This window comes from Platichthys flesus, chromosome 19, assembly GCF_949316205.1.
Source record: "Platichthys flesus chromosome 19, fPlaFle2.1, whole genome shotgun sequence".
Lineage (NCBI taxonomy): Eukaryota > Metazoa > Chordata > Actinopteri > Pleuronectiformes > Pleuronectidae > Platichthys > Platichthys flesus.
Window position 1 is genome coordinate 7,512,605 of NC_084963.1, and position 18,957 is coordinate 7,531,561.

At 41.6% G+C, this 18,957-nt stretch overlaps 3 protein-coding genes across 4 annotated transcripts; 1 reads left to right on the plus strand and 2 right to left on the minus strand.

Moving 5' to 3' along the window:
- Positions 1 to 1,488: 1,488 nt before the first annotated feature.
- Positions 1,489 to 3,500, minus strand: rbp4l (retinol binding protein 4, like). The gene is made up of 5 exons (XM_062412260.1): positions 3,386 to 3,500; positions 2,937 to 3,054; positions 2,698 to 2,834; positions 2,199 to 2,311; positions 1,489 to 2,106 (listed from the first exon to the last, which is right to left on the minus strand). Exons 2-5 carry the CDS (start codon positions 3,051 to 3,053, stop codon positions 1,883 to 1,885), a joined length of 591 nt encoding a protein of 196 aa, XP_062268244.1. The 5' UTR covers position 3,054; positions 3,386 to 3,500; the 3' UTR covers positions 1,489 to 1,882.
- A 3,842-nt stretch (positions 3,501 to 7,342) lies between these two features.
- Positions 7,343 to 16,662, plus strand: pde6b (phosphodiesterase 6B, cGMP-specific, rod, beta). Of its 2 annotated transcripts, XM_062413180.1 has the most exons (24): positions 7,343 to 7,450; positions 7,551 to 7,852; positions 8,013 to 8,324; positions 9,515 to 9,667; positions 10,610 to 10,699; positions 10,793 to 10,933; positions 11,034 to 11,108; positions 11,200 to 11,264; positions 11,527 to 11,593; positions 11,708 to 11,755; positions 11,893 to 12,042; positions 12,155 to 12,298; positions 12,457 to 12,522; positions 12,609 to 12,758; positions 12,875 to 12,982; positions 13,086 to 13,195; positions 13,374 to 13,461; positions 13,580 to 13,680; positions 13,776 to 13,883; positions 13,963 to 14,026; positions 14,121 to 14,195; positions 14,309 to 14,392; positions 14,742 to 14,886; positions 15,088 to 16,662. In XM_062413180.1, the coding sequence occupies exons 2-24, from the start codon at positions 7,694 to 7,696 to the stop codon at positions 15,138 to 15,140; spliced, it is 2,556 nt and encodes an 851-aa protein (XP_062269164.1). In that variant the 5' UTR covers positions 7,343 to 7,450; positions 7,551 to 7,693; the 3' UTR covers positions 15,141 to 16,662. The 2 variants fall into 2 exon arrangements, with proteins under 2 accessions (XP_062269164.1, XP_062269163.1); XM_062413179.1 differs by having other exon boundaries at positions 7,380 to 7,852.
- Positions 16,663 to 17,202: 540 nt separating this feature from the next.
- LOC133975270 (ATP synthase subunit e, mitochondrial-like) lies at positions 17,203 to 18,708 on the minus strand. Its single transcript, XM_062413181.1, has 4 exons — positions 18,619 to 18,708; positions 18,011 to 18,065; positions 17,385 to 17,483; positions 17,203 to 17,288 (listed from the first exon to the last, which is right to left on the minus strand). Exons 1-4 carry the CDS (start codon positions 18,703 to 18,705, stop codon positions 17,263 to 17,265), a joined length of 267 nt encoding a protein of 88 aa, XP_062269165.1. The 5' UTR covers positions 18,706 to 18,708; the 3' UTR covers positions 17,203 to 17,262.
- Positions 18,709 to 18,957: the final 249 nt, after the last annotated feature.

The window sequence follows — 18,957 nt, forward strand, 5'->3', positions numbered from 1 at the left end:
TAAAACTTTTCCTGTGTAATCACTGGAGCATTAGTTTGGATGGATGCACTAAATGTGCCTCTAGGTTATTCTAATCAGCACCTTGTTGACCCTCCCTCACTTTAAAGACACCGTCAGTTTACCAGGAGACAGATTCCCAGTGACGACTCAAAAGTTAATAAAACAGAGACGGAGACGAGTCAGGTAGGAGCACAAACAAATACAGGTAGGAGGTGAACTCTCACTGGGCCCCTCTGATCATAATAACTACTATTTAAACACTTTATCGTGTAGCTCAAGCTGACATCTCATATAATGTGAAGGTATCTACTAGAGAAACTGAAAATGCCCTTTGTACTCGGAACACGTGAAAAGAATTTGAATAATGAAAATCCAACCATTGAGAGTTGCACCTTTTCATGTTAACTCCTGCACCTCTGCAGTTTTACCCTGCAGGAAAGATTCAGTCTCCATCATTCTCACATCGGCTTGTTTCAGGAGTACTCAGGTGTCATTTTCTTGATATTATTGAATCAATATAATTTACATAACAGAAGATAGAGACTCTCTTTACCCAAAAAAGAAACTGCAATTGGATCAAATCATTTTCTTTTACAAATCCTTGAAGGAATGACAATATCAGGTATCATATTAAGTTCTGCTGGTGTTTTCAAAATAAGCGAATCTGCAGATAAGTATCATTGTTTACATGAACATGACCAACGTGACATCTGCCCCCTACTGGCTGCAGCAGTAGGGTTTTATTATGAGGTTGAATTATATATAAACAATTCTACAATAAATATTTACCAACAGTTAAGAGTATTTACACTTTTACAGAAATAATCTCAACAACAACGCTTATGCCTGTCTGTGAACTCACTTGTCTTCAAGTGTACTGTTGAATGTTCGACAGGATTTGACTGCACTCTAGTGGACGAATACAATTTCTCAGTCATATTACGATGCTGTATAGAAAGTAAACAGATCAGTCAGAAAAAATCGAATCACTTCCGGTTTCATGCATTAACCTGTGATCATAGAGTCAGTCATCTGTGTAATCCAGCACTATGTGGGTTCTCAATACAATTATAATAACATTTATTTTTACAGCTGCTTTCTTCTGTAATAACAACACAACATTTCAAACAAGTATGAAAACTTTTTATGATGAAATAATATTTCAAAAGACAGTTATGATGTTGCCTGTTGGGATCTGTTCAGACTGAAGGCCCCTGACGTGAACTTTGACCCACGGAGCATGCTGAGGGGGCCCACACTCCATAACAGGACTAAAGTTTTTAAACCTCAGTATAAGCCCATTCCTGCTCAGTGCACATTGTGTTTGGTTTGGCTGCGTTTCCCGGAGCTCAGGAGGGATCACAGTCGATTACATGACCAAAGTGCAACATGTTTACAAGCCTGAACTCCTGACCACAGCTTTACTGTGTACAAACACGTCTTAAAGCTCAGTGTGTGTGCAGCTTCAAAAACAACAGAGCTCCAATGAATGTTTAGAAAAAATATTTTTATTTTCACATTCACTCACAACACCACGGCCTCGGTGACATTTTTTTCTGACAATCAACTAATGAAGATGAGAGATAGAAGAGGAAATGGATTAAAAATCTGATGCATATTTTGGAAATCCAAGCTGTGGTTGGTCACGTGCAGGTTTCTTGACTATCTTCACTTCACTTTCCCTCCTCTGAATGATTTGAATTTTGCAAAAGAATGAGAGAAGGCCATTCCCTCCACACGGCCACTCTCACATGCACAACATGTCTCCTCCGACGTGCACTCTCTCTCATTCTCCCTGTTCTTGCTTTCAAGCCACCTAGACTGCAGCCAGCCGGCCCACCCTCCTCCTCTCCTCTCTCTCTGAGTTGTGACTCCTCTCTCTCTAGCAGGCTCCGGACTGCAGGACAGGTTGAAACTGTCCGACCATGCAGATGTCCTCCTGCTTCTGACGCACGGTGCGCTGGATGGCGGGGGGCAGGCCGCGGGGGTTCCTGGAGAAGATGATGGCATAGCCGTCCTCGCAGCTGCCATCGTCCTTCACGGTGCGGCAGGCGTAGGTGATGGCGTAGTTGTCGTAGTCGGTGTCGATCACCCAGTAGTTGTCACCTTGTTAGGAGGAGAAGGAGAAGTCAGAATGAGAAGGAGTGGGGGGATGAGAGAGGAGCATGTGAGGGGGCACATGTGTACATGTAGCTGACCTCCACTGGACAGGTAGCTGGCCAGGCCCTGGTAGTTCATGAACATCTTGCCGGGGCTGGCAGGGTCAGGGACAGAGTACTGGGCGGCCATGTCGGCGCACACAACCCAGAAACTGCAACACAAAGACGCAAACACAAGTTAACAACTGAAGATTGTTTTTCGACCTCACTTAAGTCAGCAGAGGTCCTTGATTTCTGTTTGTGAAAGTACATTTGAACCCACATTCCTGTGTATAATCCCACTCCTCTAATTTGCAATTTTTCTACCTAATCCTTCATAATCCAGGGAAATGTAGACCCTGAGCACCTTCTTAATTTCTGGCCCTGGAAACTGAATATTTTAGTTGGTCCCCTCCCCAGATCTTGAAGAACCAAGAGGGTCTTTGTGTCTAAACCGACCCTTTACCCTCACATGAGGGGGTTTAGAAGAGGAGGCCAACTGGTTTTACTTTGGTCAGTGGGAATTTTGTCATGACTTTATCTGCAGATAATGTTTTACCCGAACAGAGTGACGCGTCCCTTGGAGGAGGCGGTCATGGAGCCGTCATCGTCGATGGTGTACTCGGCTGAGATGTTGTCCTGCAGGAACAGGCCCTCGGGATCTTTCTTCTGCAGCGCGTACCACTTCCCTGCATACTGCAACGGAAAGGAGACGGAGAAACAGAGTCAGAACTGATGTTAAAACTTTCTCGAAAACTCCCTGTATATGCTGCATGTGTGTGTTTTTAATCAACTCACCCTCTTGGGGTCAAAGTCCTCTTTGGTGGAGAAGCTGTCAACGACACAGGAGGCCGACAGGCAGCGCTCGACGCAGGACACCAGGACCAGGAGCAGGGCCAGTTTAGAGGAGCCCATTCTGTGATAAACAGAGTGTAATGCTCTATGATCAACAGAGGAATCATGGAATTGTTGGATTTATAGAAAAGTTAATTTATTTATAGCCAAACTCAGTCCACCAACTGCAAATATTATAAATGCACAATCAATATATTAAACCACTAAACATGAGACAAACATTAGATCTCAAGTTACGCTTCTACTTTAGAAATTTAACTTTATTCAAGCAGCGATTTCACAAAGCATCATGATTGTTGACTGATCAGAAATAAAGTGATCTCACAATCCTAGAAATAAATCACCAAACTAGAGAGTGGCACAAAAACAGAGTAAAAATGACAGTTTCTTACCTGTTTTGTATCAAAGTATCAACAGCGGTTAAATCTGGAGCTCTGTACGTGGTGATCCACCAGTTTGAGGCCTGTGTGATGGACGCTGCCTTTTTATACGCTCACCACAGACGAGCTTATGGCTGAGTTTCATTGCTTGGGCGCTAAATAAGGTGCTTAAACCCGGAGGTAATCCTGTTGGGTTCAAATCCTTAACCGTAATCTGGCTTCTATGTTCAAACTTGCCCAAGACCTATTAAAAACACTAAGACCTTTATGTAACTGACTGGAAGCACAAAGAAAACAAACACACGTACGCCAGAGCTGATGAGTTTGCATGTGTTGAATTTGCAGGTTGTGGTTGATTTGATTAAAGAGCTGGATTCTCCTATTTAATCATTTTGACCACGTAGCCTCAGTTTGTGTTCTCAAGTAAAACGGGTTCATCACAAATATAATAAGGAAGATCATTTAACAAATATTAGATGCCACAATACCAATAATAACTCATTTGATAAGATTATAAGTGTGATGTTTTGTTAGTGAAATATTATTTATATAGTGCTTTTCCAGTCTTGATGATCACTCTTAATGCTTTACGGTACAGTTTTTGCTATTCACCCACACACACACACACACATTCATTCATATGTCTTTGTGCATCTGTGTGCACTGTATGAATGTTGGGCTCAGTATCTTGCCGAAGGACACTCCAGCATGTGGAATCAAACCACCGACCCGTTGGTTAGCGGCCTGTACCTGCTGAGCCACAGGCCTTACAGTGCCAGTTGGCTCAGCAATGGCTGCACACAATGGCACTGATCCGTCTGGGAAACTGGGCTTTAAAAAACACTGATCCTGTGTGGGATCAACGGGAGAATAGGATTAATCGCTGTGAAATGAAAGTTGGTGTTAACGTATTTGTTTTCCTGACACAGCGATTGTTGTCAAACAGCTTTTCAGTCAGTAAAACCCTATTTACACATTCAGGCAATCCACACTTGAGCCTGTGCACCACAGGTCACAGGGACGAGTATATAATATTTGACTAAATACACAATCTTCTGATCTTGTTCTGTTCTCCGGCTCCTGTTGAGCTGGAGCTGTACACTTTTTTTTCTTTAAATTTTTTTGCTGTTGTTTTTAAATGTCCAGGTAGAGCAACTTGAATCTACCTCTGTGTGGCACTAAGACATGCCCTGTGTGTGTGTCTATGTGTGTGTATGTGTGTGTGTGTGTCTGTGTGTGTGTGTGTGTGTGTGTGTGTGTGTTTGTGTGTGTGTAAATGCAGCTACACACAGACAAACACCTACTCTCTGCTGTGAACTTGTGAACTGTTGTTTCCTGGATTAACTGCGGTCACATGAGATTACCACCAGTATACTGTGTCACGTGATGACTTGTAAAGTCCTCTCCAAGTGTAGCTTTATAATACAATTACACAATTTTCGTAATAATAATAAAAAGAATACTACAGAATAGTGAGATGAGTCCTGTGGAGTTGAAATGGAAATGTAACATTTTGATCATCCACAATGTAGTCATGTAAATTTCCCGTTTTGATTGATCATGATTGAATCTTATACAGTGTAATCTTGATCATGCTGTATCCTGAACAACTGAATGAATCTTGGCCTGATTGCCTAAACTATGGCCTTGTTGCCTTGATGTCATCAGAAGATCCTGACCTTTGGCTTAGAAACCCTAACCCTCAACCAGAGGCGGAGGAAGGAGCCACATGTATAAAGAGGAAGAACAGCTTCCCGTCGGTGTGCAGATTACAAACCAAGCTTTGTTTTGTGCACCGTGCTCTGAGCATTAAACTGTGAGAACACTGTGAGAGATGTGTGTCTCGCTCCTCATTGTCGGAGTGGGATTGCAGAATTGCCACGACAAGGTTTATAAGGAAGCACATCAAAATGCCACTCTTCTATTTTTCGATGCATTTAAAAAAAGTAAAAATTCATCAGTACAATCGTACAAAGACTTGATTCCCAGACACATGTTTTATTGGTGGTAAGTAACTCTATAGATCATCTAAGACCATTTAAATAAATTAACCTTTAACCCTTTGGCCTGAGCCCAAACACGGCTCCATCACCAGAGCCTCCTCCGAGCCTCAGGTCAGGACTTGGCTGATTACTGGACTGAGGCTGAGAGGATGTTCTGCTCTCCTTCTGCTGAACTTCATGTTTACTATGTTTATATCTTTATTCCCTGGACCAACCGCAGCTGCCTGAAACCGTAAGCTTTTACTGAATAGTGCTCACTCACAAAACGGGGAGATATTTCCTGGTATGTGGAATCATGAGCCTTTTTTTTGTAGATACAAAAGTGATTTACTCTGTATTTTCAATTAGCCGAATTCTTGAAGCTTCCTTCTGTATTGAGTCATGGAAAACATTTCCAGTAGCTGTTTGCGTATTATGTCAGATTGTGTCTTTATTGGGGCAACCCGGTGGCCCATGGGTGTAAGGTAGGACCATGGATCCTTATTACCCCCAGTTAGTGTCTGGCTCAGGATCTTTGATTCATTCACATAAAATTCCCCCAAATTAAACTTCAAAGTGGTTGTCAGTAATAAATACTATTCTGTGTTTGCCACATCATCTCCAAACACATTTAATCAAGCAAATGTGGTAAAAACATGACCCTGGAGCGTATGAGGTATTTCATGGGTGCAGGGGATAAGATGTGAGTCTGCTGCCATCCTGTGTTACATGCCAGTATTACAAGTATGGTGCTGTATGCAGTGCCCAAATCGTGCTGTCGTCACTCACAGTCAGCACAGTAGAAAATATTCTGAGTTATAAAACTTAATAATTATTATTATTTGATTGCAGCTTTTTCTCCATTTAAAATAAAATGTCATTGATCTAAACTGAATGATTTGGAAATATTTGCGTTTCCTGTTAACGTGCTTGTTTGAGCCGCCTCGGCCGCCGTACACAGACACACACACAGACACACACAGACACACACACACACACCCATTGGACCTAATCTACTATGGTGGAAGCAGATTATCTATCTGACCCTTTGTTTAAGTTGTTTATGAAACCTGATTATGGACAGGTCTGGTCGGCTCTGAACAAAATGATTCATTTCTACACAGAACCACTGAGCATTGTCCACACTGTGACAACCTGCTGCATCAATAGGAACACTGGCTACTGTGGCTACTGAGACATTTGTCCCAGGAGGCCAGTCCGACCATGACTAAAAGTACATCTCATTATTGTCACATCGGTATCCAGCCTCTCACTGACTTCTCGCTCTCCCTCGTCTCTCTCTGTGGAGACTCTGCACGTGGAGAAAGTGGGAGAGTTTGGGGCCTGAGATAATCATCCGGTGGCCTAACTAAATAGGGCTTAAGCCAGGAGAGGCCTTGTTTAATAAGGACTTAAAGAGCTTGTGCAGTATGGGCCAACATCCGTCACACAGTATAATGTAGATGTAGATAGAAAAATAAAAAAATAACGAGAGAACAAAAACATGCATGGATGTGTTTTAAGTGAATCTAAGAGGTTTCCTAGATTATTTATATCAAAGCAGGGGTTAATGACAGGTTTTGCTAAAAATTATCTGTGCACATTGGAATTAAAGTTTATTATGTTTTTGTTTTGAGAAACTTAGAGAGAGCTGCTGTCAGATACATACATTTGATATCTATGTCATCGTTTTGACACTATAATTAATCTTGTGTGTAAAAAAGAAAGGAAGGTTGAGTGTTGCTGTAGTTTCATGAGGCTGTGCTGCCATAATTTCTACATACAGTACAGCACGGCCTCTATTTCATTTTCAGTGCAGCCCAACATGTGTTTGAGTTAAAACTATGTATTTTGGAGGTTTCAGACTTTGATTTGTGCTGTTCAAAAGGTACAGTGGATATCCTGAGGCACACAGAGGGGCTGGATCATCAGGCCACACATCCGTTACTAGATGATCAGCTGACAAGTTTAGCATCGGCAGATCCCCGCTAACCTTCAGCACTATCTGCTGATGACACAGGGATTGTTTGGATTCAGCCCTCCGCCTTCTCCTCAGGGCTCTGCCTCTCTCGCTGCGCTCTTCCCACCAACACGGGTGATTTTATCTCTTTTTAACCTTCAGTTTGAATGAGCCCACCTCTGCTTCCCCACTTTCTCTGCGACACATGGGTAAAATCTGTTCTTCTCCTCTTTAGGGGATAAACTGGACAAACAGCGTGCGTCGTTGTGCTTGGTTTTTCCACTCTGAGCCGTTGGATGCAGCTCACGTGAAGCAGCGTTGGGCTGAAGAGGAGGGACACAACAGGGACATTTGGGAGAAGAGGAGGAAGAGGGAGCCATGAGTGTGCAAAAGGAGGACGTGGAAAAGTTCCTCAATGGGAATCCTGCGTTTGCAAAGCAGTACTTTGCCAAGAAGATGAGCCCAGCCTCCATTTCGAAGGCGTCGGGACTCGCAGAGCAACAGATCGACTTCAGCCAGCTCCAGGAGCTCAGTCAGGTAAATTCAATTGTTCCTCTACTTGTTTCTGAAGAAAAAATGGAACCTCTCAATACAGCATGACCTCTGGCCTATGTCTGTTTCTAAAATGTCGGCCTAAGTCTTCTGTCCTAAGAACACACTCTAAAACTGTCTCTATTTTGTTCTCCTCTTCTCCAAGGTCGAGGAAAGCCAAATAATGTACGAACTGATCAAAGACATGCAGGAGAACATCAACGTGGAAAAGGTGGTCTTCAAGATCCTGAAGAGAATCAGCATGCTCATCCACGCCGACCGGTGCAGTTTGTTCATGTACCGGCAGCGGAACGGCATCGGGGAGCTGGCCACCCGGCTCTTCAATGTCAGCGCAACGGCCGAGCTGGAGGACTGTGTGGTGCCGCCGGACTCGGAGATAGTCTATCCGCTGGACATGGGAATAGTCGGCCACGTGGCCCAGACCAAGAAGAATGTTAACGTGAAAAATGTCAAAGAGGTAAGAGGAGAAATCCATCAATGAAAGCTAAACTTAAACCTGGACTGATGAAGCCTTAATGCTATCACAGTGTAATTCATCATATTTACACTAGGTGATGCCACAGCAATTCCTACATCCTACACAAAGTGACTTTAACCACAAAACTATTTGTTTAAAGTCTTAACATTTATATAAAACTACTCTACAAGCAGGAAAGAATTGTAATGTTTTTCAGTAAATACATCGATTAAATATGTTTCAATGAGTTTGCCAGTAGTTGTTCTCCTAAAGATGTGACATGGAGACAAGTTAAAATTGCACTCGGAGCAGTTTGTTTGTATTCATCAGCAAATACACAACGTTTGTGTATATCAGCATATACACAGCAGAGACCGCAGCACAAAGCAGAATCACAGTGCTATGGCAAAGTGGTAATAATCGTAATCTTTTCGCCAAATCTAAATCTGAGAGTCAATTCACTTCTAGGTGATGATAAGACTTTACCATATCTTGTGTCAACTTGATGACGTTCAACTGACATAACTCAGGATGACTCATTTGTGTTTTATGGGATGTATTAAAAGGTAATGACACAATAACAAGAAACAGACAGGGAGCAGCCATTGTCTATAATAATCTAGATGTTGTCATGAAGTATGATAATCTCAACACATTCATAGACGAGGTCTGCTGGTTGTAGACAACTGACAGAAGCATCAGTAACACGTAGCTATACTTGTGACCAAGTGAGGGTGTAAATCCCCCTTCAGACATAATCCATTTATTTCCAGATCCCATCAGCCTCTGCTCTAGCTGTGGATTAGTCGCCTCTGGCATTTGGTCAGCAAGAATCTTAAACAGATCAAAACTGGTTCCCTTTGCACCGTGTGTCCATGTTATAAAGCACCTTTCTATCAGAAGACACTAATAATGTATCGTACCACAAATTAAATAAATTCTTTATAAGCTTGGTGAAGCAGAAAGCTGATAATGACTGTGGGACACTTTGCTTTTGTAAATCATGCAGGAAATAAATCTAATGATTACCTTTTCTCTTTATCATAAGTAATTTGTCAAACTTGATTCATGTACATAGCTAAGAGGCCCAGAACTACCAATGTACAACAAAAGACCTTCCTGAAACTATTAATAAATTATGTGTGTGTGTGTGCACAACAGTGTGTTTCATAATATGTTCTCTCTTTTAGAACGAGCACTTCAGCTCGTTTGTCGATGACCTCACGGAATACGAGACCAGGAACATTCTGGCCACACCCATCCTCAACGGTAAAGACATGGTGGCTGTGATCATGGCTCTGAACAAAACCACTGGACCCCATTTCACTGCCGAGGACGAAGACGTGAGTCTGGACTACACATCACAACACACACACAGAACACACACAAACAGAACACACACACAGAACACACACAGGACACTCACAGGACACTCACAATGGCGTTGGGATAGTTTACTTCAACACAAACTATTGATTCTTCTTTTGGCTTCAATCAGAAGAAATTGAGCATCGATAGTTTATCACATTTAAATGAAGGGTGTCACCACAGCTGGGGGGGAATTCCCTTTGAGCCGATGAGGCGTGTGTTTAACATAGGTTGAGTCATTAATCCATCATGGAGGGTGATCCCTATCAGTAATAAACTAAAATAGAAATAAGCCGGAGGTTAAGACAGGTCGGTAACAGACGTGGACAGCAGATTATGGAATAATTAATTGACAGACATGAATCAAACTGTTCCAAATAGCTGCTAGATGCTCAATTAGGTGCATGAAAGTGAATATAAATACACTATAAACTATACATTGTAGCTACCAGGGCTATCTTATCTGAATATCATCATTAAATGAACACATTATAATGTTCTTTAACTGTTTAGGCCTATACACTAAAACAGTCAAATATCAACAGATAATGAAAGAAACAAGTAGAATGAGAACAGAGAAATTCCAAATGATAAAGTAGGATGGTTTGTTCTCAAAGACGGATTGATAATAATAAAACTTTCTGTTTGTTTCTGTTTTGTGATGATATTTAATAAACTCAATAAAAAATACACAGAGTCATCTCACTCTCCTCTGACCAAATCCTGTTTCTGGAACAAGCAAAGTCACGGACTGATCCAAACCGACATTTAAGGGGAAGTGTTTTGTTTAAATCAGACCTTGTCTTTGTGCAGCCTTTCATATTTGATATCATCAAACATAACTGCATCTTATATTAATAAGTCATAATGTTTGTTGTGTCCTACGTTGCCTTTAAACCTCTCGTTTGTCCATTTAGCTTTTCTTAAAGTATCTGAAAGTTGCCTCTTTGAACTTGAAGATCTACCATCTGAGTTACCTGCACAGCTGTGAGACACGTAAAGGACAGGTACACTCTCTATATATACTGCTGCATTAACACTCCTTGAATTTAAACGCTGCACATGACCGTACATACTCCGTGTGTTTTGTGTTTCCCCAGCTGCTGCTCTGGTCGGCCAACAAGGTGTTTGAGGAGCTCACGGACATTGAGCGACAGTTTCACAAAGCCTTGTACACAGTCCGAGCCTACCTCAACTGTGACCGCTACTCCGTGGGCTTACTGGACATGACAAAGGAAAAGGTAGCTGACCTGTAGTATCGCAACATTTTGTGCATATATGTATTTAAAACCATGAAGTCACTTCTTTCCTCTGCACTTTTCTGTGTGTGTCTCTTTCCAGGAGTTCTTTGACATCTGGCCTGTGTTGATGGGCGAGCAGCCACCGTACTCTGGTCCCATAACTCCAGATGGAAGGGTACTTTTGTTTCATCTCATTCATCTTACATTGTTATCAGCGCTCTAAAAGATGACCTTTCGCTGACCTCTGCATTTGGTTCTTTCTCCAGGAAGTTATTTTCTACAAAGTGATTGATTATATATTACACGGAAAAGAAGACATCAAAGTAATACCGTAAGTAAATATGCTGTCACCTTTGCCTCAGGCTGAATATTTATTCCACATGTGATGATGGAATGATGTGACAACAATATACCAAAAACCCTTTTTAAGTTATTGAATTTCAAGGACTAATTGAAAAAAATGGCATTTTATGATCATTTTATTAAGAGATTGTAAAAACAGACAAAAAACAATGACTATGAATCGATCGGAGCAGATTGTCAGTCGACCATCCTATACCTTTAACTTGTCTACTCACTGGTCTGTCACACAGGAGCCCACCAGCAGATCACTGGGCCTTGAGTAGCGGGCTGCCAACCTATGTTGCTGAGAGCGGATTTGTGAGTTGTTTTTGTTTTTACGCTTTACAGAAACATGTTGAATCAGCTAACACCTAATTTAACTACTTGCATATTTAACTCTGTGATCAATCTTTTTCTTTTCCTTCTCCGTAGATTTGTAACATAATGAACACAGCCGCCGATGAGACGTTTCAGTTTCAGGTAAGAAACCTAAGAAAGATCAAACACCCCTGAAGAAGAACATTCCTTCGATCTCATACAAGATTATTACAACTATTTATTAGATTTAAATTCATATAATTACTATTATTATTATTATTGTTATTATTATTTTTCAGACTGAGCCTCTTGACAGCAGTGGCTGGACCATAAAAAATGTTCTCTCGCTGCCAATTGTCAACAAAAAAGAAGAGATAGTGGGTGTGGCCACGTTTTACAACCGAAAAGATGGAAAGCCTTTTGATGATCAAGATGAGCAGCTCATGGAGGTAAAAAGAATCACACCTGTAATTTTGTGATACGATTATTTGTATTTGTCTGTGGATAAATACATACAATGTAAACTACTCAATTGAGCTGAGCCTCTTTCTTGTCTCTCAGGCTTTGACCCAGTTCCTGGGCTGGTCGGTGTTGAACACGGACACTTACGACAAAATGAACAAGCTGGAGAACCGAAAAGAAATCGCTCAGGACATGGTGCTCTACCATGTCAAATGTCGGGATGATGAGATTCAGAATGTCCTGGTCAGTTCTCTATATTATATTTATATTTGTATATACCTTTGTCAAAGGAATAGTGAGCTTGTCACAGTGTTTCATGAAAGAAATGACCCTCTCGGTTCACTACGACTTTGTGTGAGGCTTTTCAACCGATGCACATGAAAACCTCTTGTTTCTCCCAGAACACCCGAGAGCTCTACAGCCGTGAACCTGCAGCGTGTGAAGAGGATGAGCTCCTTGCCATTCTGGTAAAACGAAAACTTGTTTAAGCTTGTGGGAGTGTGAAATCTCTTTTGTTTATGTTGTCTGCCCGTGCTTTTATCCCACTCTTTAGAAAAAAGAACTACCTCCGTTGATCAACAAGTTCGAGGTCTACCAGTTCCACTTCTCGGATTTTAACTGCACAGAGATGGAGCTGGTGAAGTGTGCGATCCAGATGTACTATGAGGTCGGGGTGGTCAAGAAGTTCCAGGTCCCTCAAGAGGTGATCTAGACCAACCTGTACTAATACTTCCTCTCCAGGTTATGTGCGACAGGTTTGTTATGTCTTGATTTCACCAGCTCCAGCTTCACCAGTGTTGGTTGCACACTTCACTTTAGGTGCTGGTTCGGTTCCTGTACTCTGTCAGTAAAGGCTACAGACGAATCACCTACCACAACTGGCGTCACGGCTTCAACGTTGGACAGACCATGTTTACGCTGTTAACGGTATTATTATGCTCTATTAACAGGAGGAGCTTTTTAGGTTCCTGCATATAAATGTTCAACTTTGATATATGTAAGTCTTTGCTGCATTCAACCATGTTGTCAGACGGGAAAGCTGAAGCGGTACTACACTGACCTGGAGGTGATGGCCATGATAACCGCAGGCTTCCTGCATGATATCGATCACAGAGGGACAAACAACTTGTACCAAGTCAAGTAAGTGCTGAAGGGAACTTATTCTGTTGGGACTATAACCAGCAGCCTGGAATGTAAAGAGATGATTAGAAGCACCACATTCATGCTGCCATTGTCAATACTGAAGTCTTGAAACTCGAGGTTGATTGTGATTGTTGTTTATCTCATGTTTAATCCCATTGATTTCTGATTTCAACAGATCTGGGAACCCTTTGGCCAAACTCCATGGCTCCTCCATCCTGGAACGGCACCATCTAGAGTTTGGAAAGTTCCTTTTAAATGATGACGTGAGAAAAAGATGTGAACTAACAAACAACTTAACTTGTGCATCACTGAAACCTTGTCATCTCCTACGCCGGCTAACTATGACTGGTGTGCACCTCCCTCCCTTCCTCTCACCTGCAGTCACTGAACATCTACCAGAACCTCCACAGGCGACAGGTGGACCATGTCATTCATCTCATGGACATCGCCATCATCGCCACGGACCTGGCTCTTTATTTCAAGTCAGAAAAGACTCTTACTTACTGCTCTCTACTACCCTCATTTCTATATGGTAAAAAATATATCAGTGAAATACTTCCTGTCCTTGTATTCCCAGGAAAAGAACCATGTTCCAGAAGATCGTGGACCTTTCCCACACGTATGAAGATGAGAAGAAGTGGGTCGACTTCATGTCTCTAGAAACCACCAGGAAAGAGATCCTCATGTGAGTCGAGCGAACACACACACACACACACAGCTCTTTTGTTACATGACATTTCTCTGATTCACACACTTCGTTTCAGGGCAATGATGATGACTGCATGTGACTTGTCCGCCATCACGAAGCCTTGGGAGGTGCAGAGCAAGGTGAGAAGCTCAAACATTCAGTAAAAGAGAGACTCGAAGAGTGTTTGCTGCTTCTTCAATCGTGTGTGTGTGTGTGTGTGTGTTTGTGTCTCAGGTTGCCTTGTCTGTAGCAGCAGAGTTTTGGGAGCAGGGTGACCTGGAGAGGACGGTACTAGAACAGCAACCCATTGTGAGTTTACAAATTCTAACAAAGAGCATCAATCTGAAACTCTGTGCGGTACTCATACAACCACATATTGGTTGTTTTTAATTTAATTATTTTGTCAATGTCCCTCCCAACAGCCCATGATGGACAGGAACAAGTCAGCCGATCTTCCAAAACTACAATGTGGTTTCATTGACTTTGTCTGCACGTTTGTCTACAAGGTAATGACTCACAATTGTGTTTTTTTGGGGGGGGCGGGTTACCGGTCCATTTTATTTTTGATGGTGAAATTGTGTACAAGACGGGCCTGAACAATTAAAGGCCAGCAGATCATGTTGTAACTCCTGAGCCACAACCGACCAGGTGGTAGAGCGGGACGTCCATGTAGCAGAATGGTTAGATCCCCAGAGCCCAACCTGGACTGCTGTATCATGAATGATGTGCGATAGAGAAGTGAAGCTGTATAGAAGCAGAGTTTCTTTGAATGGGGGAACGTAGCATGAAGAAAAAAAACATCCTTGACTGAACTTTGTCTTTATGTTTTGACGCTGAACCTTTTTTTCCGTTCAGGAGTTCTCTCGCTTCCACCCACAAATCCAGCCCATGCTGGATGGCATCCTCAACAACAGGAAGGAGTGGAACGCTAGGAAAGAGGAGTATGAAGCCAAACTCAAAGCTATGGAGGAAGAGAAGGCTGCGGCTGCACCCAGTAAAGGTGCAGTGATTCTGTGTAATAATGCAAATGTCTGGTATATCATCTGGTGGAGTAGAAGCCTACGAAAGTACTTAGAAGCTTGGAATTGTAGAGTTAAATAGTTATGTGTTAATCCGTTTTTTAGCCACAACACAAACAATTTTTTTTAACCTGATTTACAATTATATTGACTTTTTTCTCTGATGTTCTTTTTTCACTTAGCTAATGCAAACAACCCCGGTGGTGGAGGCTCCAAGACCTGCTCCGTGTGCTAGAAGGTCAAAGAAAAATGGAAGAAACTGTGCAGCTCATGACAGACTGACTTCAGCCTCAACTTCTATCAGTCTCAGCTCCAGGAAAACCAATGCAGAGAGTCAGCAAGACTTGAGTGAGTGTAAAAGCCCAACAATATTTATTCAGAAAAACTGCTTCTGACCGGAAATGACAAATCTGAACAAGGAGAGAATCCTCCCCAGGAAGAGCAGTGTTTTATTTTGGAAGGAAAAGTAAGAAAATGAGCCACAAAAATGAAAATCAGCAAAAAAAGTTTACTTGAAATGTGAGTCCAGGGTTGACATTTCCTGATGTTTTAGGATAAAGTTATGAAGTTATGTTAGAGTGAACCTTCCAGTCCAAGTCACTGTAGACTGTTTATCCTGTTGGTTTCGAGCACACTGTCCAGTAATGTAATGTTCATTGAGTTTAGATTGTTCTGAATCTTAGTCCAGATCCTGGGTAGATAGAACTGTTATTAAACTACTGTACATATATTCCAAAAATGATGAGGTCACGTTCACTCCTTCCAGTCACCTATCATTTCAAAATGAGAGTTTGTTTACCTTGATCGCAGAGAGCCAAAGGTAGAGGGGCAGCTCAGGGCTGCTCAGCTTTTCTTTGCTTCATATAAATGTCATAGTTTAGTTTAACTTTACTGTCAGCCAACAAGTCTGTAGCTGCTTACTCATGATGCCTTCTTACTGTACATACATCTGAAAGGGTAGCAGTTATTTTATGGATATAGATACGAACATTTTGCAGCTGTTTGAAACCCAGACTCATTGCTGGGGTCAGATCAGATTTATTTTATTATGGACGACATGATAAGGTCTAATTTTTTTGAGCAGGAGCAAAAATCTCTCTCCAGCTGCTACAGAAAGTAGAAAATAGTGTGAAACTAACCTTTCTTGAAAAGGAGCAGGAGTCAGTTACAGTTCACAAGCTGAGGACTCACTCCAGATCTGAAGCCACTGTTTTCAGATGATGCAACAATTACTTGTTTCCCATGAGAGAGGGAAGGAAACACAAATATGGATAAAATGCAAACTCAAAAACATCAAAAGTTTGAGGTATTGGTTCTGAACAACCGGCCCATCTTGTATCGGTCTCCGCAGAGGCTCCAGGGGAACGCAGCTGTTTGAAACAGCACAAGGGAGCAACTGAGCTTCTTGTAAAAACTTGTACATAATCTTTCCCTCCCTGTAAATACATAAAGAATATTTTTTTAGTTGATATATAGATGCTTATATTTCTTAATTAGGATGTTAGCGATATTTACAGGCACTTTAAATGAGTAATCTAGTAACTTTTTTGTCTCCTTAATATCAACTTATGAAAATGTGATGTGAATCAGATGACCAACTTGTATTAGGAAATACAGGCAGTAATAATGAATATGTTGTGGACATACCCTCAAGATTTTTAAATAGTTTACTTACCCTTTGGTCAGTATATTCAAGCTTGTCTCTTTATGTGATCCATGTGTACAATGAAGATCCTAATAAAGCAAATGTATTTTTATCAGGTATCTGAGTGAATTAATTGTCTGTGATATTAAAAGTGCAACTTACTTAGAAGTTCACATGGTTGTATATTGATCAAAATATTATCTACTGTTCAGAGTATCATTAAAAACAGAAACAGCTCATAGTTTCTTAGCCATCACTGTTATCATAAAGCACTAGCAGGAACTATTTAATGCGATAATGCAATGCAGAGTTCATAATGAAGGATAAGATATTACACAACACACCAGAGTATTGAGGGGACGCTTCTGTCCACACTGCACTTTCTACGACTGGTCCCTGACCCCAATCCTTGGATTGCTGCTAAACTAGGCCAGGATTACAACCGTGCTCCAGCCCCAGGCTCATCTTCTGAAGGACAGGGGTGTGTACACACACCCACATGTTTGCTGAACTGTAACTAACAAACTAAACGTGAATAATAACTTGATTCTTATTTTTATGATATTAACTTCGTTGATGTTATTGTTATTTTAGTATGAACTTAAACCCACATACAGAAAAAACAGAAGTAACAAAAGAACACTTATGTTGATTACATGAAAAATAAAGTTTTATTGGGTTTGAAACACACGGACACAGGTCCACAGATACATCACTTGAGGATGGTTTCAGAATTTGCTGCGGAGAAAAGAGACAAGAGGAGGAAATGTAAACAAAGCATGTCTTTGTGGGATAGGCCGGTGGAGAGACAAATGAAGTGTGTGTCTTTGTTACCTTCTACCAGCTGTTTGGCGATGCGTTCCTGTTCCACTCTGGCGATTTTCTCCGCCTCCTCAACCTTCTTCTCCTCCTCAGCAATGGGCTTCAGGTAGTCTGATAAAGGAGAACGACACAGATACTTAATGGTGGAGTAAAGGTAGATCATTAAATTAGCTGGATGCAGTGTGCAAAATATTCCACTGACAACTGGGGACTCCGGCGTCATGTGCACATCCAAGAGGTATCAGTAAGACAATTTCCAAAACACTAAGATCACTAGATGTGATATACTGTGGACTAGAGAAGGCCTATGTTAGCCACTCGATCCATGTAGATGTGAATCTGTAAGGTAGCAAAGCAAAAGCTACCTCTGACTTGCATTGTTTTTGTACTTTAGTGTATTTTGAAGCACCGGACATCTCACTCTAGTGGCAGTAGCTTTTAATGTTTTTCATTTTATTCTGTATTTAACGTCAACAGATGTATGTTATGTTTTTATGTGTTTGGTTTCTTCTCGTTATGTGTTGTGCTGTGATTGTCATCGTCGTGACCACACTGAGGCAAACTCCAAACAACTGAGATGTGTGGTAATGAAGTATAGAATCTGAATCTATGCTCAGACATGAACAGCAACAACTCACCAAACCTCTGTTTGCCATAGAAGACGCCAAGCAGGAGGGCAGACCACCTGGCCGTCTGAAATACACATGATTCACAAGTTTTAACCAGTAAAACCACTATTACTCACCAGCTGGGACATGTCAGTGAGCTGGAGTTTATTATGATGTTTCTGTGAATGGACTCTTTTAAACAGCAGAGAGCTAATATGGCTGATCTCTCTCCAAACTGACTCCAGATCAGTGAACACCAGGCTCTGCAGTGAGTGTGTGGGGCGAAGTTCAGTCTCTGACCTTCCTGCTAAACGGTATTAACGCTGTTTCTCTGTAACCTGCCCGACATGTCACACTGGGTTTATTAACACACTACAACCAGTAACAAAAACCAGGAGACTGGCCTCAGTCAGATGTGTAAGATCCAGTGTTTCTGCAGCTATTTGTGTGAGTGAGGTTCACCTGTCAATGTCACTGCTAGCACACACTCGCTAGCATGCTAGCACAACAACCGATACCCGAGGCAAGTTAGCAAAGAGCTACACATCCTGAGACCACAGCTCTATTGAGAGGTCTATCCTCTAAACTTAAAGAAATATAAGAATCATATTTTGATATCATGGGATCTGTGTTTTTACCTTGATGAGCGGAGAAACTGCGACTGGAGGAACCATCGTGACGCGAGGAAGAGACTTCCGGTTAAAGCGGAAGTGATTTGTATTCATTCCTATGACAGTGGAGCCAGAAGCTAATTTAAATCTGTTCCTTACAAACTTTAAACGTTGTGTCGACTTGTCCTCTTGTAACTTTATGTGACTTCTGTTTGCGTTGTTTTATTTGTATTTATTTTTTCCTTCATTCCAGAGAAACTGAAAAATACAATTTCAGATTGGAAGAAGGTGTGTGAATCATCAGATACCAACAAATCTCAGTAATTAGATATCCAGTCAGTTATTGTTCAGATTATTAAGATCTGA

Excerpts from the sequence above, each read along its gene's own strand:
- LOC133975270 (XM_062413181.1), bottom strand. The coding sequence starts at position 18,705 with ATGAATACAAATCACTTCCGCTTTAACCGGAAGTCTCTTCCTCGCGTC. Across the intron at positions 17,484-18,010 it reads CTATGGCAAACAGAGGTTTG|ACTACCTGAAGCCCATTGCT; the intron begins GTGAGTTGTTGC and ends CTCCTTTATCAG. Across the intron at positions 17,289-17,384 it reads CGCCAAACAGCTGGTAGAAG|CAAATTCTGAAACCATCCTC; the intron begins GTAACAAAGACA and ends TTTTCTCCGCAG.
- pde6b (XM_062413180.1), top strand. The coding sequence starts at position 7,694 with ATGAGTGTGCAAAAGGAGGACGTGGAAAAGTTCCTCAATGGGAATCCT. Across the intron at positions 11,109-11,199 it reads CCATAACTCCAGATGGAAGG|GAAGTTATTTTCTACAAAGT; the intron begins GTACTTTTGTTT and ends TTCTTTCTCCAG. Across the intron at positions 14,393-14,741 it reads TCTGCACGTTTGTCTACAAG|GAGTTCTCTCGCTTCCACCC; the intron begins GTAATGACTCAC and ends TTTTCCGTTCAG.
- rbp4l (XM_062412260.1), bottom strand. The coding sequence starts at position 3,053 with ATGGGCTCCTCTAAACTGGCCCTGCTCCTGGTCCTGGTGTCCTGCGTC. Across the intron at positions 2,835-2,936 it reads AGGACTTTGACCCCAAGAGG|TATGCAGGGAAGTGGTACGC; the intron begins GTGAGTTGATTA and ends TTTCCGTTGCAG. Across the intron at positions 2,312-2,697 it reads GGACGCGTCACTCTGTTCGG|TTTCTGGGTTGTGTGCGCCG; the intron begins GTAAAACATTAT and ends TTTGTGTTGCAG.